This window comes from Mobula hypostoma, chromosome 13, assembly GCF_963921235.1.
Source record: "Mobula hypostoma chromosome 13, sMobHyp1.1, whole genome shotgun sequence".
In the NCBI taxonomy this organism is placed as follows: domain Eukaryota; kingdom Metazoa; phylum Chordata; class Chondrichthyes; order Myliobatiformes; family Myliobatidae; genus Mobula; species Mobula hypostoma.
The window spans coordinates 20,417,343-20,443,070 of NC_086109.1; the positions used below are offsets into that span (position 1 = coordinate 20,417,343).

General features: G+C 42.4%; 1 protein-coding gene across 1 annotated transcript in view; it reads left to right on the forward strand.

Moving 5' to 3' along the window:
• Window positions 1–439: 439 nt before the first annotated feature.
• wnt2bb (wingless-type MMTV integration site family, member 2Bb) overlaps window positions 440–25,728 on the forward strand; it is a 90,955-nt gene continuing 65,666 nt past the window's right edge. The window contains exons 1-2 of the mRNA XM_063065407.1: window positions 440–545; window positions 23,972–24,516. Coding sequence (XP_062921477.1) covers window positions 24,329–24,516 — 188 coding nt within the window. The 5' untranslated portion in view covers window positions 440–545; window positions 23,972–24,328. The remainder of the gene's footprint in view (window positions 546–23,971; window positions 24,517–25,728) is intronic.

The following is a 25,728-nucleotide window of genomic DNA, read 5'->3' on the forward strand; positions in this document are numbered from 1 at the left end:
CTGGACTACAGTTTTCAATGTTCTGTTCTATGTTCTAAGGTTTGGTTAAGCCACAGAGGTAAAATGATAGGAAAAATTAGATTTATTCATAGTTTAAAGTTTTTAAACTTGCTGAAACAATTTACCTTGAAACTACTCCAAATTTTCCCTTTCCTGGGCAGATGGATTAAGTGGCATTGCAGGAACAATCTCCTCTTTGAAATGTTGTGCTGCTGAACACCAGACTGACGAGATTAATGGGCAATTAATGTGCAAATGCAGTGAATTCACGGAACTGACGGCCAGCTTGCTTTTGCAAGAATGAACATCCAGCAATGCATGGCATTTTGCAATCGACAGGACACCACTTCCTGGCGGCCGACCACTGGACATCTGAACATTGTGAGAGCTTTTGAACTCTGCCATACTTCTGCTGAAATGCCTGGCTGCTTGGCTGCTGTCGGAATCTGTCAACCCGTAAGCCATCATTGTGTTTCAAATTGGTATTACATGGATATCCATAATCCAGTTACCAGCAGCATCCCAGGGAGTCGGTAGTGCCTACTGTAAGTATACAATGTGCTCACAGGGCTCTGGTGACAGACATAATGAATAGCTGGAGGCCGGACTGCAAGCTTTGTTCTCGGGAAGGGTTCAACAGTTGGGTTAGTTTTCAGGCCAGCAGTTGTTTTTTTTTTGTTATCCTTTATCATCACACTCACCGCAAACTAAGCTGGTAGGGGCGATTGTTGGGACTCAGTGATGGGATTGAGTAGGTGGGCATGTGGAATAAAAGCAGAAACAGGAATCTAATTATTTTCAGCCGATGGGACTGGAGTTATTTTTATGGCGCGGCATTGTCTCTGGCCCTTCAGTTGTGTTTATGATTAATGCTGGCGGATTTGTGACGATTAGCGTGAATCAGTCCAGTCATGTGTTCCGGGGCAGCTCCTCCCCCGGCCGGGTGATGACACGTCGACCCTGTGCGGACGCCAACCTGGGGCCGGAAGCACGGTGAGTACCTGAGGCGGCAGAGGCCCAAGGTGAAGGTCAGCGCGGTCGCAGGATAGGGGTGCAGGCCACTGGCATGCAGAGCCTCCTCACGGGCTCGGACTGATGCTAGCCCCCGCCAAACTTCCCTCACCCCCACCCTGTTCCTTTGAAGTAAAGAGAGGGAGCTGCACTCACAACTCCGACAAGGAAAGTACAGCCGTTATAATATCTCAGTCTCTGTATCAGCTGGAGCATCAAAGACTAATACCAAAACAGTGCTCTGGAATTCCTTCTGTGCTCCTAAGCTATGCTAGCGTAGAGTTTTCAGCTGTGTTTTCACTAAACTGAATGCATTCACTCAGTAGCCACTTTATTAGGTATCTCCTGTACCTAATAAAGTGGCCACCAAGTATATGTCCTTGGTCTGCTGTTGCTCCAGCCCATCCACTTCAAGGTTCAATGTGTTGTGCACTCAGTGATGCTCTTCTGCACACCACTGCTTCCTGTCTGATTGAACCAGTCTGGCCATTTTCCTCTGACCTCTCTCACAAACAAGGCATTTTCACCCACAGAACAGCCACTCACTGGATGTTTGCTTTTGTTTCTCGTATCATTCTCCGTAAACTCTGGAGACTATGATGCTTGAAAATCCCAGGAGATCAGCAGTTTCTGAGATACTCAAACTACCCCAGCTGGCACAGTCAAACTCACTTAGATCACATTTCCACCCCATTCTGATGTTTGGTCTGAACAACAGCTGAACCTCTTGACCATGTCTGCATGCTTTTATGCATTGAGTTGCTGCCACGTGATTGGCTGATTAGATACTTGCATTAACGAGCAGGTGTACTATTCTATCTTCTACTGGAGTTTAATGTTATTATCTAGTTTGAGAGTGTTCTCATCAATTTATTGATATTATTTTCTATGCGCAGTCTTGGTGTTATTATCATACCTCCCAGCGGTATCGCCTCCTCTCACTCACTCCATTTAATTCAGACAAACCACATTGTTTTACTGTGTGTGAACATTATTTAAAAAGTTGAAGTCAAGGCACTATTATTCTGGTTGCTAAATTAATTTTCTACTTACAAAAAAAAAAGGTTTGTTGTTTTGCACATGGGATGCATCCAATTTTACTTTAATGTGAGAAACATATATGGAAATTTACAACGTGGGAGGGAACCAAATGGCCTCTGGTGTCCGTGCCAACAAAAGAGCTCGTTAGATTGATTGGACTTCCCTGCTCCCGCTCCATGGGTGGGTGAGTTATGGGACTTCAAGTGCTCAGTCAGATATATTTTTAAACATGATGAGGGTTTCTGCCTGCAATTTCTGTTCAGCCCGTTTGAGTTCCAGACCCCTGTCTACTCATACAGTAGGTGAAACAAAATCTATAACTCTTCTTTAGTCCTTCCAGCTATTTCTAACTTTTCTGCTAATGGGATTAGGCCTTTCTGGTTCACCTTGTCAAAGTCAGTTATAATTTTATACACCTCAATTATATTTCCCCTCAGCCTATTTGTTCCAAAGGAAATTCAAAGATCCAGGTGACCTTACTATCAAAGTGTGTATATGTCACCATATACTTCCCTGAGAGTCATTTTATTGCAGATAGTCACAGTAGAACAAAGAAATACAATAGAATCAATGAATCAGTGAGCACAGAAAGACTGGCAAACAACCAACATGCAAAAGACACCGCAAATACAAAAAAAAAGGTAAACAAATAAATAAACTAACAGACAGCCAGATAAACAAACAAATATATATATAAATAATATTGAGAGCTTGAATTGTAGTGTTCTTGAAAGTGAGTCAGTAGGTCGTGGAATCAGTTCAGAGTTCGCATGAGTGAAGTTATCCACACTGTTTCGGGATCCTGATGGTTGATTGGTAATAACTGTTCCTGAAACTAGTGCTGTGCGACTTAACACTCCTACACCTCACTCCCCATGGCAGCAGCAAGTAGAGAGCACGGCCTGGATGGTGGGGGTCCTTGATAATGGATGCTGCTTTCTTGTAGCAGTGCTCCTTGTAAATATGCTCAATGGTTAGAAGGTTTTCCCTGTGCTGAACAGAGTTCTCCCATGCTGGTCTAAGTATTCACTTCTATCATGACCTCCCTGCATTGGTTGATAATCCCACTCTTAGACCTCTGCTGCTTTGTCTCACACTCTTCTCAGAGTTCTCAATGTTCTCTATTGGACCAGGCAAGAAGTCCACACATCTGAAGGAATCTGCTGAGAAGCAACAGCACTGTCAAACCTGAGCTAGTACTGCCATTGCTGCACAAATCTTTGGAGAAAGTAGCTTTGTTGGTGACATCCAATTGATGTTCTTGTATTTCAAATTTCTTCACACTTAGTGAAATAATTCTGGCATATATTCACTGTTGTATCGTAGGAAGCATGACAGCTAATTTGTACAGGGCAAATTTCTAAAAATTAAGGAATAACAAGACCTTCAGAGATGGTGGATGAGGAAGGAATGTTAACTAGGATACCTCTAAAGTTCCTCTTTAAATGAACTGGCAAATCATGCTTCAGCTTACCCTGAATGGAAGGGAAGCCTTTCATGTCTGCTGTGTGTGCCATCCTACCCCCAAGCTAAACAGCTGTAGGTCAACCCACAACATTCAGGGAGTGAACAATGGACCCATGGCTCAGCCAATTGCCTAAGGTGTTACATTTCCACTACTTAAAACACAGACAGGGTACCAGATGAAGTTCTGCACAGGAGCAAGAGTTTTAATGTACACTTGGATCTCAGGAAACTCACTGATATTAATAATAATATCTTATTTATAGAGCACTTTCCATACGGATGATACAGTTCAAAGTGCTTTACAATGGGATAAGGTGTAAATATGAAAATAAATTAAAGATAAAAGTATTATAAAATAAAAATTAAAATAAACATGATTATAAAAGACAAAAAGATGTTAGTTAAAAGCAAGGTTAAATGAAAAGGTTTTGTGCTGGTGTTTAAAAGGGTCAACTGAGTCTACATCCCTTATAGTTTTAGGTATTGGATTCCACAGTTCAGGAATGCAGTTCAAAAAAGCTGACCTGCCAATTATCTTTTGATGGACATTGTTTAAGTTTAAGAGACTGGCGGATGAAGACCTGAGAGCTCGAACAGGATTATAAAATGAAAGCTATTACGTGATGTACTCTAGTTCCAGGAAGGGCTTTAAAAACAAGTAAAACAACTCTAAAATCAATTCTAAATGATACAGGAAGCCAATGTAGAGCAGATAGAAGAAGAAGAAGAAGAAGAAGAGTAGCCCTTAACTCGGCAGTGGAGTTATCGGGGCACTGTCTTTTCGCAGTGTTTCCGTAGCAAGCTATTCTTGTTTCTACGAGGCCGTGTTGCTAGCTCGACGGTCAACTCGACTTGGATTCGAACTCGGGAACCTTCGCTCCGGAGTCCGGTGCTGATATTATTGTGCCACCAAGCAGGACAGAGCAGCTAAGGTGCGGTTGATATGCTTCCTCGTCCTGGTTTTAGTTAAAAATCCAGCAGCAATGTTTTAAATTAGCTGAAATTGGTCAACGGGTTTCTTTGGAGGGCCAGTAAAAGGTGTATTGTAGTTATCTAGTCTGCTTATTTCCATTTGGAAATGGAATTTATTTGCATTTGGAAAAGAAAGGACTGATTAGAGATGGTCAGTATGGTTTTTCTTGCGGGAGATCATATGTCACAAATGTTATTGAGTTTTTGTGGAGGCGACCAAGAATATTGGGCAGGACAGAATGCTGGGAATTGTCTACATGGACATTGGCATACAGTACATTGGCATCAGAATTCAGGGCCTCACTGTCACATGTGCCATCTTTTGGATGAGATGTTGAAACTCACTTAGCTCAGTTTCAAGGACAGCAGGCAAGTTCACCCTGTTGCCAAGAGTAAACCAATTCCCGCAACTGACATTAACAAATGCAGATTATCTGGATATTCACTTTACTGTTTATAGTACATTGATGTGTGCAAATTGCACTTCCAATGTTACCATAGTGACATTTCAAGGGTACTTAATTGTACTGAAACCATAGGGATATACTAAAGCTATGAATAGCACCACAAGAAACTTCTTCTTTGCTCCTTTCCTCTTTCCTTCCTTCCTTTTTTCTCTTCTTCTACTCTTCCTCATCTTTCTTCCTTTGCTCTCTCTCCTTCCTTTCCTCCGATCATTCCTTTCTTCCACTCTATCTCTTTCCCTTCCTCCATCCTTTCTTCCTACATCCCTTCCTTCCTTCCTCTTCCCCTCTCTTCCTCTCCTAGATTGTCTTGACTATATGGGTCTGCGGCAGCCTATGGCAATACATGCACCTCAAGTCCCCTGATCTTTCAATGTTCACCTGTCTTCTAGAAGTTTCTAATCATCCCTTCAGCCTCTGTTCTTTGGCTTCAGGAAGCCTCATTATAAAGCTTAAGGTTTTCAATGCCTGACAAGGACTTGTTCCCACGTTTTGAAGTTCCTGTTGAATTTAGGATTTGTAGAGTTAATCTGGGTCCTCCAACAAACCAAAAAAAGTGGTTATTCTGCTACAAATTCTTTGACTAAATACACTGAAAGTTTGCAAGGCTTAGATTAACATAAACATTTTGTTGAATCTTGACTAAAACTGGGTAAAGATGGGTCACTATAAGCTTCCAGCAGCTCAAATGGTTCTAATGTATAAACTATAAACACTGTGCTAAGTCAGGAATGTCCCACTTACAAGCCAAGATGTTGAGCAAGAAATTCTTATTAACTAACTTTATCTGTTGACATCTGTGAGCAAGCTGCTATTTGTATCATGTTGATGCGTGGTGCAGTAGAGAAGGAACAATTGTTTGATATCAAAGAAGGTGATTTCATAATTGGGTCTAAAATCGGATTGAAGACATGAATTGAATTGACTTTTTTTCTTATATTCTTCACATACATGAGGAGTAAAAGTCTTTACATAACATCTCCATCTGAATGTGCAATGTGTAATTCATAGTAATTTGTAATAAATAGTATGTACAACAGAACAGTCAATATAGCATAGAAATACAATTGTATCAGCGTGAATTAATCAGTCTGATGGCCTGATGGAAGAAGCTGCCCCAGAGCCTGTTGGTCCTGGCTTTATGCTGCGGCACAATTTCCTGCATGGTAGCAGCTGGAACAGTTTGTGGTTGGGGTGACTCAGGTCCCCAGTGATCCTTCTGGCCCCTTTTATGCACCTGTCTCTGTAAATGTCCTGAATCATGGGAAGTTCACAACTACAGATGCGCTGGGCTGTCTGCACCACTCTCTGCAGAGTCCTGTGATTAAGGGAGGTACAGTTCCCATACCAGGCAGTGGTGCAGCCAGTCAGGATGCTCTCAATTGTACCCCTATAGAAAGCTCTTAGGATCTGGGGGACTCAGGCCAAACTTCTTCAACCTTCTGAAGCGAAAAAGGCGCTGTTGTGCTTGTTTCACCACACAGCTGGTATGTATAGATTATGTGAGGTCCTCTGTAATGTGTATGCTGGGGAACTTAAAGCTGTTCACCCTTTCAACCCTAGAGATCCATTGATAACAATAGGGGTAAGCCTGCCTCTGTTCCTCTTGTAGTCCACAACCAGCTCCTTTGATCTTGCGACATTGAGGGAGAGGTTATTTTCTTGACATCGCTGTGTCAGGGTGACGACTTCCACTGAAGATGCACAATTTTGTTTTTTTTTACTTTTCTATCCTGCTAAAAAACAGGAGTTCTTCACAAGGATGAATTCCATTATTAGCAACACACACACAATGCCAGAGGAACTGTGCAATTCATACAACATGTATGGAAGGGAATAAACAGTCAACCTTTTGGACCAAAACCCTTCACTGGGGCATTCCATGATTATATGCTTTCAGTTTAAATCAGGTCTGGAAAATACTTTGAATTAGAATTAATTTGATTGTTTAAATCCTGATTTATCCAGATCCATCAATGTCATAATCCAAAACTCCTCATGTTATAGATACTTAAATAATGTTAACATTTCCCTCTGTGTATGGTCTACAGAAATAACCGGCTTATATAACTCCTTCAGCATTAGCCATGGTGCTCCACAGGATCAGAATTAAGTCTGATGCACGGCCCATTTGAAGGTGCTAGGATGATAAGTGACCCTAAACTTGGCAAAAAGATGGTTCTGAGGACCAACAGTCGAGATGAGAGAGGTTTAGGAAGGGAATTCCAGACCTTAGTGTTGTCAAAGACGCAGATGATAATGGTGGGACCAACTGGATGTGGTAGGTCCAAATGGACAAATTTTGAGACCTTGAAAGATGGGGATGTATAAACTTGGAAGGCAACGGCACTGAAGGATATGAAACACAGGAGATTCTGCAGGTGCTAGAAATCCAGAGTAAACCATACAAAATGCTGGAGGAGCTCAGCACTCAAACTCAGGATTTGAAAATAAGAATGAGAATTTTGTATCAAATTGTTGATGGATTCTCGGCCAGTGTAACTTTTTCTCACTCTCTCTTACCCTGCCTGTCCACTGCTTGTACCAGCATGGAAAACGGGCCTCTTGGTTCCTCATCCATGCAGACCAAGGTGCCTTGCTGAGCTAGTTCCACTTGCCTGTGTTTGGTTCACATCCCTCCTAACATTTTCTGTCTCGATGTCTTTTATTCACTGCAATTGTACCCGCAACATCCGCCATGGATGGTCCCAAGCCCAGCTGCAAATGGAGGAAGGTTGAGCATGGGACTAGCACCATCATCCCTTAAAAGAAAAAAAAACCAGAGGTACAGAACTGCCAACAGAAGCTCCAAATACCTCATCCACGTGAGTGGAAGGATCTTGGCTTCAAAGATGAGAAGATGGGCTACACCAGGGGACTACTTGAAAGACTATCCCAGGACAGAGGACTCTGGGTGAGCTACAGTCAGCGGCCCTATGCCCCAGTAGGTGTGATAGGTTTAAGAAGAAGAAGAATTGTATCCTCCTCTTCAGAATCCTCTGACAGCCAGTTCCACTGTCCTCTGTGTGAAAAGTTCCCTTTTAAATCTTTCCCTCTCACCTTCAATACATATGCTTTGGTTTTAGATTCCCTTTCCCTGAGAGAATGACTGAGATAATCCACCTTATCTATACCCCTCATGATTTTATATACCTCTCACCCCTCAGCATCCTCAGCTCTGTAGAAAAATCTCTCTGTCTTTCAGCCCCTCCTAAAAGTTCAAGCCCTCCAGTCCTGATAACATCCTTATGAATTTTTTTCTGCACTCATTCCAAATAAATGACATCCTTCCTAGCGCAGGGTGACCAGAACTAAACACGGTTGTGCAGTTACCAATGAATTTTACAGTTGCAACATGACGTCCCAGCTCATGTACTCAGGGTTCTGACTGATTAAGGCCAGGGTACTTCATCGCCCTGCCTCCACTTTCAGTAAGGTATGAAAATTGGTAAATTAGCAAATCTGTTAATTATTGCCACATGCAACAAAGTTCAGTGAAAACCCTGACTGGCATGCCATCAATACAGATCAATTCATTACATCAGTGCATTGACGTAGTCCTCATCAACATCATGTGCTGTGTCAAATGAAATGGGCGATCATGGTCTTAAGACCATGATTGCTCCTGACTATTTTTTCTACAGAGCTAGTTTGCCATTGCCTTCTTCTGGCCAGTGTCTTTACAAGACAGGTGACCCGGCCATTATCAATACTCTTCAGAGATTGTCTGCCTGGCGTCAGTAGTTTGCTGGGACCAGCTGCTCCTACGACCATCCACCACCCGCTCCCTTGGCTTCACGTGACCCTGATCGGGGGGCTAAGCAGGTACTACACCTTGCCCAAGGGTAACCTGCAGGCTGGTGGAGGGAAGGAGCACCTTACCCCTCCTTTGGTAGCGACATGTCTCCGTCCTGCCACCCATATCGAAGTAGTACAAGATAAACAACAAGAAGAGTGCAGAATAGAGAGCTACAGTGTAGGGAAAGTGCAGTGCAGGTAGACAGTATGGAGCAAGATCATAACCAGGTAGATTATAAGAGCAAGTGTCCATCTTATTGTACTAGGGAAACATTCAATCATCTTAGAACAGTGTGGTAGAAGCTGTTCTTGAGCTTGGTGGTACATGCTTTCAGGCATTTGTATCTTTGCCTAGTGGGAGGAGGAGGAAGAAGAATATCCAGAATCCACCCACCCCCCCCCCCCGGTTATTCCCCACTCTGACCTTCTACTTCTTCTCACCTGCCTACTACTTCCCGCTGGGTCCTCACCTCCTTCCCATTCTCCTATGGTCCACTCTCCTCTCCTATCAGATACTTCCTTCTCCAGCTCTTCACCTCTCCTACCCCCTGGTTTCCACTATCACCTTCCAGCTAGCCTCTTTCCCCTCTTCCCCCTCACCTTTTTAATCTGGTGTCTTCCCCCTTCCTTCTCAGTCCTGAAGAAGGGCCTCGGCCAAAAACGCCGACTGTTCATTGTTTTCCACAGATGCTGCCTGACCTGCTGAGCCCCTCCGGCGTTTTGTGTGTGTGTGTGTGTGTGTGTGTGTCTTTGATTACGCTGACTGCTAATGAAAGCAGTGTAAATGTAGACAGAGTTTATGGAGGGGAGGCTGCTTTCTGTGATGTGCTGAGCTGTGTCCACATCTCTACAGTTCTGTGCAGTCACATGCAGAGCAGTTCCTATCCCAAGCTGTAACGCATCCAGATAGGATGCATCCTCTAGAACATGGATAAAATGCAGCTTTATCCCAAGGTCCTTCTGTCCTCTGTTCTTCAATACTGTCCAGGGCTCCACCATTCACATTGTCAGTCAAGCCACCTCCTTTGCTCTCTGACTGCTTTACAATTCTCACCCTTTCTGTCACCGTCCCCCCCCACCCCCCACCATGAGCCTTCTCTCCCAAGTTCTCTCCAGTATTACATTAACAATAGTCCTTGGCCATCACGGACTGGGTTTAGTCCAGATCAGATTTGTGGCCTGTTTCTATTTCCTTCCCTCTGAGCCAGGGAAGGCTGTGAATGGGATTATATTACCAGCAGTGGGAGGCGTTTGGACTTCAGGCTATTTGCAACAGTCCAATTGCCCTGTACAGTCCGACAGCTGATCGCAGTCCTGTACGGAAGGGAGAAGCTGATTCCAATCCAACAATGAGGTTAGTAAGTCAATGCCCTTTATGAGGTGCAGGTTGAATGGTAGCAGCTGGGACCTGAGTGAGTTCCCGGCCAAGTCAAAAATAAAGCAACTCTCCCCTTCGACTCATGTTGCAACATCCCATATTTTTTATGACAGAGAAGGAAGCCATTCGGCCCATTGATTCCAGAGCTCACAGAGCAATTCTTTTCCCCACTAAATTTCCCTGTAGCCCTGTCTCCTATCATTTCTTTCAGCTCCCCCAGCCAGATTCCACCACTTATCCGCATATGAGAGGCAACTGGAGTGGTCAGTTGCCCTGCCCGCTAGCATATCTTTCAAGTTCAAGTTTACTGTCATCTGACTGTGTATATATGCACACACAATCAAATGAAACAATGTTCCTCTAGATGTTTCCTGTGGTGGAGTAATCTAGAACCAAAGGGCACAGCCTCAGAATAGAAGGACATCCATTTAGAACGGAGATGAAGAGGAATTTCTTTAGCCAGAGAATGATGAATCTGTGAAATTTGTTGCCGTGGGTAGCTGTGGAGTCCAAGGTATATTTAATGCAGTGGTTGATAGATTCCTGATTAGTCAGGGCATGAAGGGTTATGGGAAGAAGGCAGGAGACTGGAGCTGAGAGGGAAATGGATCAGCCATGATGAAATGGTGGAGCAGACTCGATGGGCCAAATGGCCTGATTTTGAATCGGAATCAGAATCAGAATCAGGTTTAATATCACCGGCATATGCTGTGAAATCCGTTAACTTTACGGCAGCGGTACAATGAAATACATGATAAATAAATATAGAGACAAGACTGAATTACAGCAAGTATGTGTATATTTACATGTCTATTGCATAATTAACTTAAAATAAGCAAAAAAAAACCCCTAAAGAAACAACTCCTATATCTTATGGTCTTATGGACCACAGTGCACTACAAAACATACACATAAACAGCACATAAAACTAAATATTACCACAAATAAGTTATTAAAATATAATTCAAAGAGCATGTAGTGCACAACACAGATAAACAATGAACAGTAAACAGCGACGAGGCCTTGTTGGTGGCAGGGTATTCATTAGTCTCACAGCCTGAGGAAAGAAGCTGTTACCCAGTCTGGCTCTCCTAGTCCTGATATTCCTGTACCTCCAGAGTACTTGGTCGCAGAGGCAATCATAAGGTGGATGGTCATAATTCTTTTCCCAGGGCAGAGGAGTCTAAAACAAGAGTTGAATTGAATTGAATTGACTTTTTTACTTACACCCCTCATATACATGAGGTGTGAAAATCTTTACGTTATGCCTCCGTCTAAATGAGTAATGTGCAATTTATTGTAATTTATTATAATGTGCAATTTATAATAATTTATAATAAATAGTGTGTTCAACAGGACAGTCAATACAACATATAACAGCATGAATAAATCAGTCTGATGGCCTGGTGGAAGAAGCTGTCCTGTTGGTCCTGGCTTTTATGCCACGGTGCCATTTCCCAGATGGTAGCAGCTGGAATAGATTGTGGTTGGGGTGACTCAGGTCCCCGATGATTGTTCAGGCCCTTTTTACACACCTGTCTTTGTAAATGTCCTGAATTATGGGAAGTTCACATCTACAGATGCGCTGGGCTGTCCGTACCACTCTCTGCAGAGTCCTGCGATTGAGGGAAGTACAGTTCCCATGCCCGGCAGTGATGCAGTCAGTTAGGATGCTCTCAGTCATGCCCCTATAGAAAGTTCATAGAACTTGGGGGGGCCATACCAAACTTCTTCAACCGTCTGAGGTGAAAGAGGCGCTGTTGTGCCTTTTTCACCACAGAGCCAATAGGTACAGACCATGGTATGTAGTGGGCATAGGTTTAAAGCAAGAGAGGAAAGATTTAAAAGGGACCTGACGAGCAACACTTCCACATGGGGTAAATGGAATGAGTTGTCAGAGGAAGCTGTAGAGTAGGTTCAATTTTGATGCTTAAAATAACCTTTCAACGGGTACATGAAATGAAAAGATCTAGAGTGACATGGACCAAACGCAGACAAGTAGATTAGTTCAAACATCTTGGTCAATATGGAGAGGATGGGCTGAAGGGCCTGTTTGCCATGTTGTATGGCTCTCTAAAGTCTACCATTTTATGCCTTTGTGTGTGCTTACTATTTCCAAATGACATTGAAATCCTCTTTACCTCATCTCAGGCCCTTCATCTCACCCTCCCTCCACTGTTCTCTTGTCTTTCTCACCCACTATATCTCACTATTTCTTCACATCACTCTATCTATCATCCACCTTCATATCCATTTTCTTTCCCACCCTCACTATCATGCCTCCCATGCTCCACGAGGGTCCCTTTCTGTTTCTAGAAATATACCTCTCACTCTCCAATGTGGTCCCCTTATTTCTGTCCGTTGATGTGCGTGTGACTGTGTGGGGTGAAGCTAAACAAGGAAAGTTGGAGCAGGTTGCTGACAGTAAATATACTCACTGATTGATATTGGCACTGAAAGTGAGTGAAAGAGAGTGTCTCTAACATTGGGAGACAGTGGTATCATGGAAATAGAGAGAGATAGCACAGCACGGTAGAATGCTGTGACACTGAGAGAGATTAACACTGAATCTACGAGTGACGCTGACACCAGGAGAGTGATGAATAACCACTGGAGAATGATGTAACACCAAGAGTGAGGGAGAGCACTGACTCTGGGAAAGAGACACTGAGACTGGGAGAGAGTGATGCGGAGTCTATGAGAATGGTATCACACTGGAAAAGTGCTGTGCTGACATAGGATAAATATTTATTTTCAGGCAGGAATGGAAAGAATAAAGCAGAAGCAGTTAACAGGGTAGTTGAAAAATTTTTTTAAAAGATCATTAGTAATTACCAGATTGATGAACAGATTTATAGATAGCCAGATAGTTAGTAGACAGATACAGTATGGAAATTGATCATTGTATTGAAAGATGAAAGGATAAATCAATAGATCAATATTTAGTTGGAGAATTACAATGACAGATGGGAAAATAGAATGACAGCTAGATAATTAAATAGTTAATTATAATCATGTATAATAGATCAAAATACATTGAAATTTTTTTAATTCCCGGGTTTTAAAGGCTTTGAATTATAAGGTAATACATTACTCTGTTAGTACTTGCCTTCACCACCAGGAAGTGGATAGCATAGAAAACATAGAAAACATAGAAAATAGGTACAGGAGTAGGCCATTCGGCCCTTCAAGGCTGCACCGCCATTCAGTATGATCATGGCTGATCATCCAACTCAGAACCATGTACCAGCCTTCCCTCCATACCCCCTGATCCCTTTAGCCACAAGGGCCATATCTAACTCCCTCTTAAATATAGCCAATGAACTGGCCTCAACTGTTTCCTGTGGCAGAGAATTCCACAGATTCACCACTCTCTGTGTGAAGAAGTTTTTCCTAATCTCGGTCCTAAAAGGCTTCCCCTTTATCCTTAAACCGTGACCCCTCATTCTGGACTTCCCCAACATCGGGAACAATCTTCCTGCATCTAGCCTGTCCAATCCCTTTAGGATTTTATATGTTTCAATAAGATCCCCCCTCAATCTTCTAAATTCCAACGAGTATAAGCCTAGTTCATCCAGTCTTTCATCATATGAAAGTCCTGCCATCCCAGGAATCAATCTGGTGAACCTTCTTTGTACTCCCTCTATGGCAAGGATGTCTTTCCTCAGATTAGGGGACCAAAACTGCACACAATACTCCAGGTGTGGTCTCACCAAAGCCTTAGATAAAGATTTAGATAAAGACTGGACTTCATCCTTAGGGAAGAGCCAATGTAACTACTCTATTAAGATTTTTAAACTGTGAAGAAATTTGAACATATAGATTGGGGAAAGCTTAATAAAGGAGAGAATCAATTTTTGGATGTGAAAAGCTATCTTCAAAATTGACCGAACCGATAATGGCTTGGAGTTTGCGGTCAATGAGGAAATGAAGATGCTCATTTTTTTTGGACTTCAAATGAAGCTGTCACAGAAGATTTAGCTAATCCACAGCACGGATTTCTTTTACATCAGTTAGTGTCAAGTTGTCAGCATTCCAGCAAGAATACTGTCATCAAACTGGTTGAACAACCAATCACATTGAACAATATTCAGCCTTCAAGACAGAGAGCTAAAATTACAATTTTTAATTAACATTTCAAAGATTTCACAGAATCAAGATGGGAACATATAAGATGACGGTAAAAACTGGAAAAAGCACAAAGAACGATTTTAAGAAAATGTATTGATAATATCTTAAAGATATGTAATAAAGGATTTTGAAGCAAAATTATTCTTTGCATATGTATAAAAAATCTTTGATTTGATTTTGCAGGCAGCAAACTTCAGTGTTGCTTTGGTGTACAACCAAAATTCCATCGGAAAGCACCAAATTGCCATTATTTTGTGTTAAACTCGAGTTTACAGCATTCCAGCAGGAGTAGATCCAAAGGAAATCCTAACTGTAGAGCACTTAACTTACTATATCTAGATAGTATGCAATAACTAGTCATCTATGAATAGAACAGGAAGGAGAAACATTTATGTGGAACCCTTTACTGCCAGTGAAGTATTTCTGAAGATTGTAAAGTAGGATGTACAGCAGCCAATTCAGACTCTGCAAACCCCTACAAAAAGCCAAGTGCAAGTGGTCAAATTATCTCTTTGAGGTATTGGTTGAGTGCTAAATCAGTCTCAGCATCAGGGAGCAGTCCCCAGGATTTTCTTCAAATAGCACCTTTGATTTTTTTCATTCTTACCTTCTTAGACAGTCCCATCCAATTAAGGATGATTTACTTCCCTCCAATTTTGTGCGTTCCAAGTGCGGTAAACCATATATATGTTGCAACTGGGTTAACTGTCTAGAGATGCCCCTCTGCTGACTGCCCCTGTGACTCCTCCCACAGACCCCTAAATAAGGGTGATTTCGCCTTGCCCCTCCCCCTCAGTCTGGGGGCAGACACTCAGCATGGAAGTCGTATTTTACTGTGAATAAAAGCCTTTCAGTATTTACCCTACTTCAGTCTTTTGGAACTATTGAAGGCGCTTCACCAAGTGACTTGGAACTGCCAACATGTCCACAGAAAGACAGGTGGTGGCAGATGTGGTGTGCTCCTTCCACCATTTATGCAGCCTCCATGGGTTCGTGATGAATGCATCCAGGTTTCTCAATCGCAGCCCAGGTGCTGAGTCTCCAGTTTGCGTTGCAATGGCCCGGACAGTCTCGGGAGTCATTGGGGGGACGTGGCACTTCTTCAAGGGTACTTTCCTCATCTTTTTGAATCCCCATCCCTGCTCACGGGGCAAATTCCTCTCATAAGAAAGCTCAGAATTGAATGCCCGCTGTTGAGTTAGCAAGCAGAATCAGCAGAATCAGATTTATTATTACTGACATATGCCATGAAATTTGCTGTTTTGTGGCACCAAATAAATCATAAATCATATTGCAAAAAATTGCTATTCATGACAATAAATCAATAAATGGATAGATAGATAGATAACACACTAATAAACAAAATGTGTAGAATATTATATCTTGCCCAGCTAAGCTGACTAACTACAGCCTCAGTGTTGGGGACGTAGGCCTGGGAGAGGATGCTGACATTGATCGCTTCCTCTTCCAGTGAACTTGGAGAGCTTTGCAGAGGCCGCATCGGTGGCATTATTCCAGTACCTTGGTTCACCAAGTTTCAGAGAATATAAGAGTGCAGGCCCCTGCTATCCAAAGACCTTGAGGTTAATGCTTGGTTTGAAGGCTTGAACATCAGGTACCCTTTTCTTCATTCAGCTGTGGTGACAAATTGAAGGTGGTGATGACTTTCTTTAAAAGGTGATTGAATTCTCCGGATTGGGAAAGCAGCTTGATTTTCCAGGGTCTCACCATGAACCCTTATTTTGCAGGATACATAGTGTGGCAGGTACAGGTTGGCCTTGTAGGCATTAAATAGAAGGTCCATCTCTGATATTATTCAGTAAATAAGTCAACCATGGTTTGACCTCTCAGCATGGGCAAATAAAAGTGCCAACTTTATGCTAGACTGCTGAGATTTGGGTGACCTTGGTTCTAGAATGAAGCTGCCATAAACTGAACGGTTTCCCATCAAACCTTCAGAATTTGTGTTTTCTCACAAAGTTGTACAAAACTCAGATTAACACCACCTCTGGTGGATGGAATACACTAAGTACATTTTCTTCCCCAACAAGGGGAATCATTAAAGTTTTCTCCTGGTGTGGGTTTACTGATTTCAAAGCCCTGCCTCACTGAGGTGAACCATACTTACATCTGGAAGGACTAGAGTGGTATCATTTATCAGATCATTGGAGATTTATGTGCAACCCATAAATCTTATGACCAGTGAAATTTTATTTTATTTAGGTACATTGAATCTATGGTTCCTGGCTCTTCTTGAGTTAGGTATGGAAACACCAATGCCCATGATTGGAAAAGCCTATAACAAGTAGTGGATGCAGCCCAGTCCTCCCCAGCACTGAGCAGATCTACAAGGAAAGCTGCCACAAGAAAGCGGCATCCATCATCAAGGATCTTCACCATCCAGGCCGTGCTCCCTTCTCACTGCTGCCATTGGGAAGGAAGCACAGGAGCCCGAGGTCCCACAGCACCAGCTTCAGGAACAGTTCTTAACCCACAACCACCAGGCTCCTGAACCACATGGGTGACTTCACTCACCTCAACATTGAGCTGTTTCCACAACCTTTGGACTCACTTTCAAGGACCTTGCAACCCATGTTCTCAGTATTATTTATATATTTATTTGTTTATTTGTCTGTCTTCCTATTTATTTATTTATCACACTCTCTCTCTATCTATCTATCTATTTATTTACTTATAAATCTATTTATTTGCTTCTTTTTGTATTTGCAGTTTAGCTTCTTTTACACATCGGTTGTCAGTCTGTGAGTGCAGTTTTTCGCTGGTTCTACTGTATTTCTTTGTTCTACTATGAATGCCTGCAAGCAAATGAATCTCTGGGTAGTATATAGTGATATACACATACTTTGATAATAAATTTACTTTGAATTTTGAACATGCACAGACATACTGTAAAGCAAAGTTTGTGCGCTTACTAATATCTTTAATTAATCCTTAAAACACATTATCCTTGAGTCACTTTTGTTTCAAAAACTTAAATTGTTATAGTGCCTTACATGAGCTGCTTTTACAAAGCAGTTAATATCACTATCACTATCACCAGAAAATCAATCAGTCAACCTAGTCACAGCAAAATCCCACAGAAAGTGTTGATCAGGTAATCTGATCTTTGGTAGTATTGGCTGAATAAATATTGGCCAGCGTGCTCTTCTTTAAATTATTGCAATGGGATTTTTAAGGGTCCACCTGAGACGACAGGCAGCAAATCATTTTAATAGCTCACATAAAAGACATCAGTCCAACAGCTCATCACCCTGTCTACATACAGGGAGTGTTAGCCTAGAAGTTGCGTGCTGTTCTCAGAGGTGCGAATGTAACCCACTGAGCCACAGCTGCCAGCATGAGAAATCTGTTAGCTGTATCCAAGGCTGGTGGGTTACATTAGTCGTAAACAGAGATTATTGATCTTCAGGGCAAGTTGCTAATTATACAGAAATATTCCTAGTATTCCACCCCCTGGTGTCTGGAAGAATACACTGCGGTTAGATTGAACAATCCTAAAACAGGTTTTGTTACGGTTCTATTCCCAGCAGACTTGACCAGCCAGGGAATAACTGCGCCCCTTTATTTGTATTCTAAGCTCGGGATCTCATAAGACTAACCCAGCAGCAGCTGTCTGCTTTGGCTGTGCCCGCTCCTGCACATAATCTATCAGTTATTTGGTGAAAGCTTGACATTGTTTTCAGTGCTTAGATTGTCCGTATACGTCAATCAGCTAAGTATGTCCGTAGCGTTAAATAGCTCAGCAATTCTAATGCATCATTCATTCCCCTCTTTGGCTTTCCTTCTCAGATGGTCAGAACGTGGCGTCAATTTCATAAAATGTTACAAGTAAGGATGTTAGAATCGGAATCAGGTTTAATATTACAGGCATATGTCATGAAATTTGTTAAGTCTTTGCAGCAGCAGTTCGATGCAATACATGATAATAGAAAAATCTGTGAATTACAGTAAGTGTGTGTGTATATAATAGTTGAATTAAATAAGTAATGCAAAACTAGAAATGAAAACTTAGTGAGGTATTGTCCATGCCTTAGGCTTTTTTAAGATTAGCTTAATTTGTCACAAGTACATCAAAACACACAGTGAAATGTGTTGTTTGGGTCAAATCAAATCAGTGAGGGTTGTACTGGGCGACCAGCAAGTGGTGCCAGCAAAGCACGCCCACAGCTCATTAACACTAACTGTACGTCTCTGGAATGTGGGAGGAAACCAGGGCAGCTGGAGGAGGCCCGTGCCAACATGGGGAGAATGTACAGGCAGCAGCAGGAGTCGAACCTGAGCTTCGAGCTGGCGCTGTGAGGCATTTAGCTAAGTTCTGCGCCGCCATGCCACCCACTGAGTTCTTTCTGGAAAAAACAATGACATCCTTTGCCTGCGAGAGCTTGACTCATACACCATCCCGGGTATCCTGTGTCTCCAGAAGTGCATCTCCTTCACCCACAGCTGAGCTACAGCCATTTTGGCTCCGGAATCTCCACTTTAAGACTACTTCCCCACCCGATCAGCTCTTCTTCTTTAAGTTCTCTCCATTAAACACACCCTTATACAAGCTTTTAGTCACCCTATCCTGTTATCTCCTTACCTGGCTTGGTTCCTTATAATACTGCCTTGGGCTGTTGTGATTTACTGGCAAGATCTTATCCATGCTACAATGATAAAACAGCTACTTTAGCTGGGAATCCGTTGAATCACTAAAGAACTCCTGCTTTATATCACAACAGTGATTACAAATCAGAGAGTGCATCTTTGCCTGTGAAACACTCCAGGACATCCCAATGTCAAGAAGTATCTTAAAATTTGCAAGGTTTCTTTGTCATTATGGTAGTGAAAAAAAGAAAGTATAACACTCAGTTTTATTGTACTTTTATACCATTTAGCTCTCCTGCCTGAAGCTTACATTAAGGACAATGTCTACTTAATGGATTCAACAAAGCACACAGTAATTTCATAGGCAGTGTATTGGATATAACTGCTCAGCCATGTTTTTGAGAAAGTGAAGTATTTTATGCTTCCAAGGTCCTTGCAATCTGCAACAATTTCAACATTCAGATTATCAGCATTCAAGTGGTAGAAGATAATTATATCTCTCTATTTGTTCCTCTAGATGTCAGTGTCATACAACGGCTGGTATTGTCTTTTAGGAATCAATAGAATCCTCTTCAGGTATCTGAGTATGACCTAATGCTGTGTCGGAGGAGGTCTGTATTGCCTTTGGCACAGCGCTAGGCTGCTCACTTAGGTTTGAGATCCCTTGTCCATTGTATACAGTAGGCCAAGTGGATGCCAACGGCCATTGTTGGAGGTTACGTGCTTACTTTCATGGCACAAAACCAACACATACCCTTTTCAGATTAGGATGGGAAAAACATTGGGGAATGCGAAAGGTAAGAAGATGATTAGACCAGCAGTCTACATGATTGTTGAGAGGAGACCAGCCCAGAAGTTTGGATGGTGTGGTTGAGATCAGAAGGAAATATGCTCTTGGCAATTGTAGGGTTAGAAGGAGGCACTTGAGGCCTGAGATGGAGCTGGATGTGGGGGCCAGTAGTGAAGGTGAAAAGAAGTGGAGAGTTGGGATCCCGAGTGATAGGCCTTAATAATTTATATTGCAGATTGGCTTCCCAGTCCATTCTGTGCTGCAAACACCACATTAATCTACAATGAACACAAGAAAGTCTGCAGATGCTGGAACTCCAAAGAAACACACACAACATGGTGGAAGAACTCACCAAGTCAGACAACGTCTTTGGAAATAGATCTATCAGTATAACAGTGGAGTAAGGTGGTAGTGGGGACGAGCTCCCACTGCTAAACAAATGCTCTTCATGGCGTACATTTCAAACAGCCTCTGACAACCAAGTCCAATTCCTGGTCTTCACGTGTGGAATAGTTCTTAAGCCCGGCGGAGCTGATCTCACTGACAGGAGAAGCGGTAAAGGCGAGCCACTGGCGCCTTAAAACCAGTTGCTCCGGGCAGATGGTGCTCCTTAACCACGGATGGTAGCTCATCTAGGAGAGGGAAAACTCCAACTTCAAACCTCCGCTGCCTTGCGGCTATACCCGCTCACGGGAAAGGCTTTGGGAGTAAACCCCGAGGAAAAATCTGGAGTCAAAGTCCCGAAAGTGGCTGACTGCTGTACCCAGCACCGGCACAGCAACTCCTGCGACGCTGCTGACACCAGACTGTATCGACTTTCATCATTCCTTTGGACCTGTCATCAGCATGGAGAGGGGGATCCCACTGCATGGGCAACAGACGGATCTCCATAGCAACCCTGCCCTGGCTTGCGCCCTGGAGTGGCCACTCCCCAGACACTACCAGAGGCGCAGTACCCATGGTCGATCATGACTGATGGAGGCTGTACACAAGGTGCTTTATAAAGGCACAAGAGAGAAGTTGGCCAGAATTGATTGGAAAAGAACACTGGCAGGGATGATGGCAGAGCAGCAATGGCTGAACTTTCTGGAAGCTATTCGGAAGGTACAGGATATATACAGCCCATGAGGAAGAAGTATTCTAAAGGAAAGAAAGATGACACAACCATTGCTAACAAAAGAAGTCAAAGCCAACATAAAACCCAAAGAGAGGGTATATAATAGAGCAAAAATTAGTGCTAAGTTAGAGGTTTGGGAAGCTTTAAAAACCAACAAAAGGCAACTAAAAAAGTCATTAAGAAGGTAAAAATCAATATGAAAGTAAGCTAGCCAATAATATTAAGGGGAATACCAAAAGTATCTTCAGATACATAAAGTGTAAAAGTGAGGCAAGAGTGGATATTGGGCCACTGGAAAATGATGCTGGAGGGGTAGTAATGGGGGACAAGGAAATGGCAGACAAACGGAATAAGTATTTTGCATCAATCTTCACTGTGGAAGATACCTGCAGTATGGTGGAAGTTCCAGGTGTGAAAGAGCATGAAGTGTGTGAAGTTACCATAACTAGAGAGAAGGTTCTTGGCAAACTGAAAGGTCTGAAGGTAGATAAGTCACCTGAACCAGACGGTGTACACACCAGAGTTCTGAAAGAGGTGGCTGAAGAGATTGTGGAGGTATTAGTAATGATCCTTCAAGAATCACTAGATTCTGGAATGGTTCCGAGAAACTGGAAAATTGCAAATGTCACTCCAATCTTCAGGAAGGAAGAGAGGCAGAAGAAAGGAAACTATAGGCTACTGAGTCTGACCTCAGAGGGTGGGAATATGTTGGAGTCAATTACTAAGGATGAGGTCTCAGGGTACTTGGAGGGTCATGATAAAATAGGCTGTAGTCAGCATGGTTTCCTTAAGGGAAAATCTTACCTGACAAATCTGTTGGAATTCGTTGAAAAAATAACAAGCAGGATAGACAAAGGAGAATTCATTAATGTTGTATACTTGGATTTTCAGAAGGCCTTTGACAAGGTGCTTAACAAACTATGTGCCATGGTATTACAGGAAATATTCTAACCCGGATAAATCAGTGTCTGATTGGCAGGAGGCAAAGAGAGGGAATAGAGGGAGGCTTTTCTGACTGACTGGCCAGTGATTAGTGGTGTCCCACAGGAGTCTGTGTTGGAACTGATTCTTTTTACGTTATTGTCAATGATTTGAGTGATGGAATTGATGACTTTACAGACATCATGAAGTTAGGTGGAGGGCAGGTAGTTTTGAGGAAGTAGAGAGGCTGCAAGAGGACTTTGATTAGGAGAATTTGCAAAGAAATGGCAGATGGAATACAATGTTGGGAAGTGTATGGTCATGCACTTTGGTAGAAGAAATGAAAGGGTTGACTATTTTCTAAATGGAGAGAAAATAAAAAAAAACTGAGATGCAAAGGGAATTGGGAGTCCTTGTGCAAGATTTCCTAAAGGATAATTTGCAGGTTGAGTCTGTGGTGAGGAAGACAACTGCAATGTTAGTATTCATTTCAAGAGGACTAGAATATAAAAGCAATGATGTAATGTTGAGACTTTATAAAGCACTGGTGAGGCCTCTCTTAGGGTATTGTGAGCAGATTTGGGCCCCTATCTTAGAAAGGATGTGTTGAAACTGGAGAGGGTTCAAAGGAGGTTCACAAAAATTATTCCAGGATTGAACGGTGTGTCATATGAAGAGCATTTGATGGCTCTGGGCCTGTATTCACTCGAATTCAGAAGAATGAGGGGTGACCTATCGAATAGTGAAAGGCCTTGATAGAGAGGGTGTGGAGAGGATGTTTCTTGAGCCTGAGCAGCATCTATGGGATGGAAAGAATTGTTGACATTTTAGAACAAATTACGGAATTATCAGTCCAGATGCAGAGTTTTGTCCCGAAACGTTGACAATTCCTTTCCACCCACAGATGCTGCTCAACCCGCTGAGTTTTTCCTACCGATTGTTTGTTGCTCAGTTTCCAGCATCTGCTGCCTCTCATGGCCCAGTGAAACATTGAAGTGACAGGAAACAACCAAAAAATTGTTGTTGTCATGACTCAAATCTGGAAAGTATCACTTTTCAAACGCGTTAGACTGATAAAACAGCGCTCTATGATGGAATTTCAAAGCAGGTGTCTGCCACCCTCTTCGGGTGGGAAGGATCCCATGTCACTGTTTCGAAGGAGACCAGAGGAATTCCCCTGTATCCTGAGTGATAGTTATCCCTCAGCCAATGTCACTAAACAAAAACAGACCAGCTGATTGTGGTTACTTTTGGGAGCCCAGAGTCCCAAATTGAGTGTCATGTTTATTATAATATATAAACGTTTGTACTTTAAAGTACTTCATTACTCTGTAAAACACTATGTGACATCCTGAGGTCATCTGATATAAAATGTAAGTCTTTTAACTGTATGGAATTTTAAAAAATCAATACCACATTGTGAGTTAGCAACTTTAACAAGTAATGTTTGTAATCATATAGTAGAGAAAAATCAAAGGGTCATATGACCCAGGTTTAGCAGTTTACTAGTTGGTATTTGATTACTATAAGCCTTTGTACATCTCCTGAACTGTGTGTATATGTGTGTGTGTGTGTGTGTGTGTGTGTGTGTGTGTGTGTGTGTGTGCGCGTATGTGTGTGTGTGTGCAAGTATGTATACCTGTGGCCGTTGTATGTATGCATGTCATGTATGCATGTATGTGCATGTGGACATGTGTGCATGAGCTTGTGAGTGTATGCATGCGCACATGTGTGTATGCATATTTATGCGTGCGCGCGTGCTTGTGTGTGTGTGTGTGTGTGTGTGTGTGTGTGTGTGTGTCTATGCATCTGTGTAGGTGTATGCGTATGTGTGTGTGTGTCTGTGTGCGTGTATACATCAGTTTGTGTGTGTGTGTGTGTGTGTGTGTGTGTGTGTCTGTGCATCTGTGTGTGTGTATACATGAGTGTGTGTGATTGTATGAGTTTGTGTGTGTGTGCATGAGAGTGTGTGTGTGTGTGTGAATGTGTGTGTGTGTGTGTGTGTGTGTGTGTGTGTATGTGTGTGAGTGAGTGTGTGAGTGTGTGTGTGTGTGTGTGTGTGTGTGTGTGTGTATGTGTGTGAGTGAGTGTGTGAGTGTGTGTGTGTGTGAGACAGAGAGAGAGAGTGTGTGATTCTGCTCCAGCAGGTGGGGATGTGGTGCCTTTTGGAAGCTGCAGTTCAGTCCTGGTGTCAGTAAGTGGATAACCAGTCGACAACCGAGAGTGCCAGGTCTCCTCTGTCTCACAGCACTGTTATTGGCTTGATCCAATAGGAGAGCAACAGAGACGGTTACAGATTGCAAGTACTCCACAGCAGACCTGATCGAGGTGTTCCCAGTCCCCAGACAGCAAGAACGCAAAGAGAGAAGAGAGAGAGTGGCAGAGAGAAAAGGAGAGAGCTTTCAGTTAAAAGCAACGTTCACCCGTCTCAGCTTTGACTTTACAAAGGGAATTTACAGATTAATTTGAGATGACACTGTTCAGGATGAAAATGCAGCCAAATCGGAAGATGGATTTAAGATGCTAGACAAAAACATGACCGTTGACAACTAGAAGACGCCGGGAAGTATTGTCTGTGCACAAACCTTGTCAATTTTCTGCAAGATTGCCTTTCAATTTTTTAAAACACAATGTCCGGGCTAGGCAGAGCTGAAGAGTCTGGACTGTACTGTAAAGCATCCCATATCTCAGGCACGGAAGGTGTAAAACAGATTAACAGGACAACCAGCAGCAGTGGGACTAAAACCTGCTCCAGACTTTATCTTGCCTTTATATTAATACTACTCACATTGACACCACGAGTGGACTCTTCCTGGTGGTAAGTCTATTTCATTCAAATTCATCAACAGAGTCCTCTTTCGCTTTTTTTTAAGTTGACAGGTTTACAGGTAGACATTCCTATTATTGTAAAATGATCTCTTGTATTATCAAAACTACTTCGAAGCACGAGTAAAGATCTGAATGGCTAATCCCAGACAGAGAAGTTTTACCTATAAAGACTAAATGGCTTAAGATTTGTCTTGACTGTGACCTGACAGAGTTCTTTAAAATTTATGAAAGGTCTCCACAGAGCAGACACAGAGATGTTTGCGTTTGTGGAGAAGAACACTGCAAGAAATTGTGATTACAATAAGCTTCTCACTGATGAAAACAATGCAGAATTCTGAAATAACATCCTTACCAAATATATGGTCAAAAACTTAAAACTTGCCGGTAGGGAGTTGTGGTGCATTACCTTTGTGGGGAACTCAGATGTGTAAGGAGAAAGGAACTGATGATCTAGAATTGTTGAAGTGCAGAAGGTTCTTTCATATAAAGTTTAAATAGACTAGTTGATTTTCTTCCCCTCTGATCCATGAACTCATAAAAACTACCTCACTGTCTCTTTTGTTCTCGTTATTTATTTATTGTTTGTTTGTTTATCTATTTATCTGTTTATATATTTATTATCTATTCATCAATCCACTTACTTATCCAATGAATTAATTAACTTTATTGTCATTTGTTATGCCTACACTGCACTGCTGCCACAAAAAGCAAATTTCACAAAGTAAGTCAGTGACAATAATTTTGATCCGGATTCAGATTGAACCAATTGGCCTGACCTCATGCAGTTAACTCCGGTGATTCTCTATAATGTTTCCAACTCATTGTTCGAAAATATTTTGATCCTCTGTCCACTGTGCCTGTGACATCTCAGGACAAAACCATAAATAGCCAATCTTTGACTGGGGCCACGGTGCCTGATTCTCCTCATCCTCCTGACCTTTTTTTTCATGGTTTAGTCAGTAGCACGCTTGCCTCTGAAGCAGGTCATGGGTTCAAGTGGCACTACTGAGACTCGACTGCATCAGCTGTGTTGATATGCCCAGTGCCAATCTGAGGGAGAGCTCTTGTGTTAGAGGTGCTGTCGATCTAACGAGTTGTAAAATGGAAATCCATTTGCCCTCTACATAAAAGAGCTCTGTTTTGAAGAAGTACAGGTAATTTCCCATACATTCTTGCCCAGTATTTCCTATAGGTTCCTTCC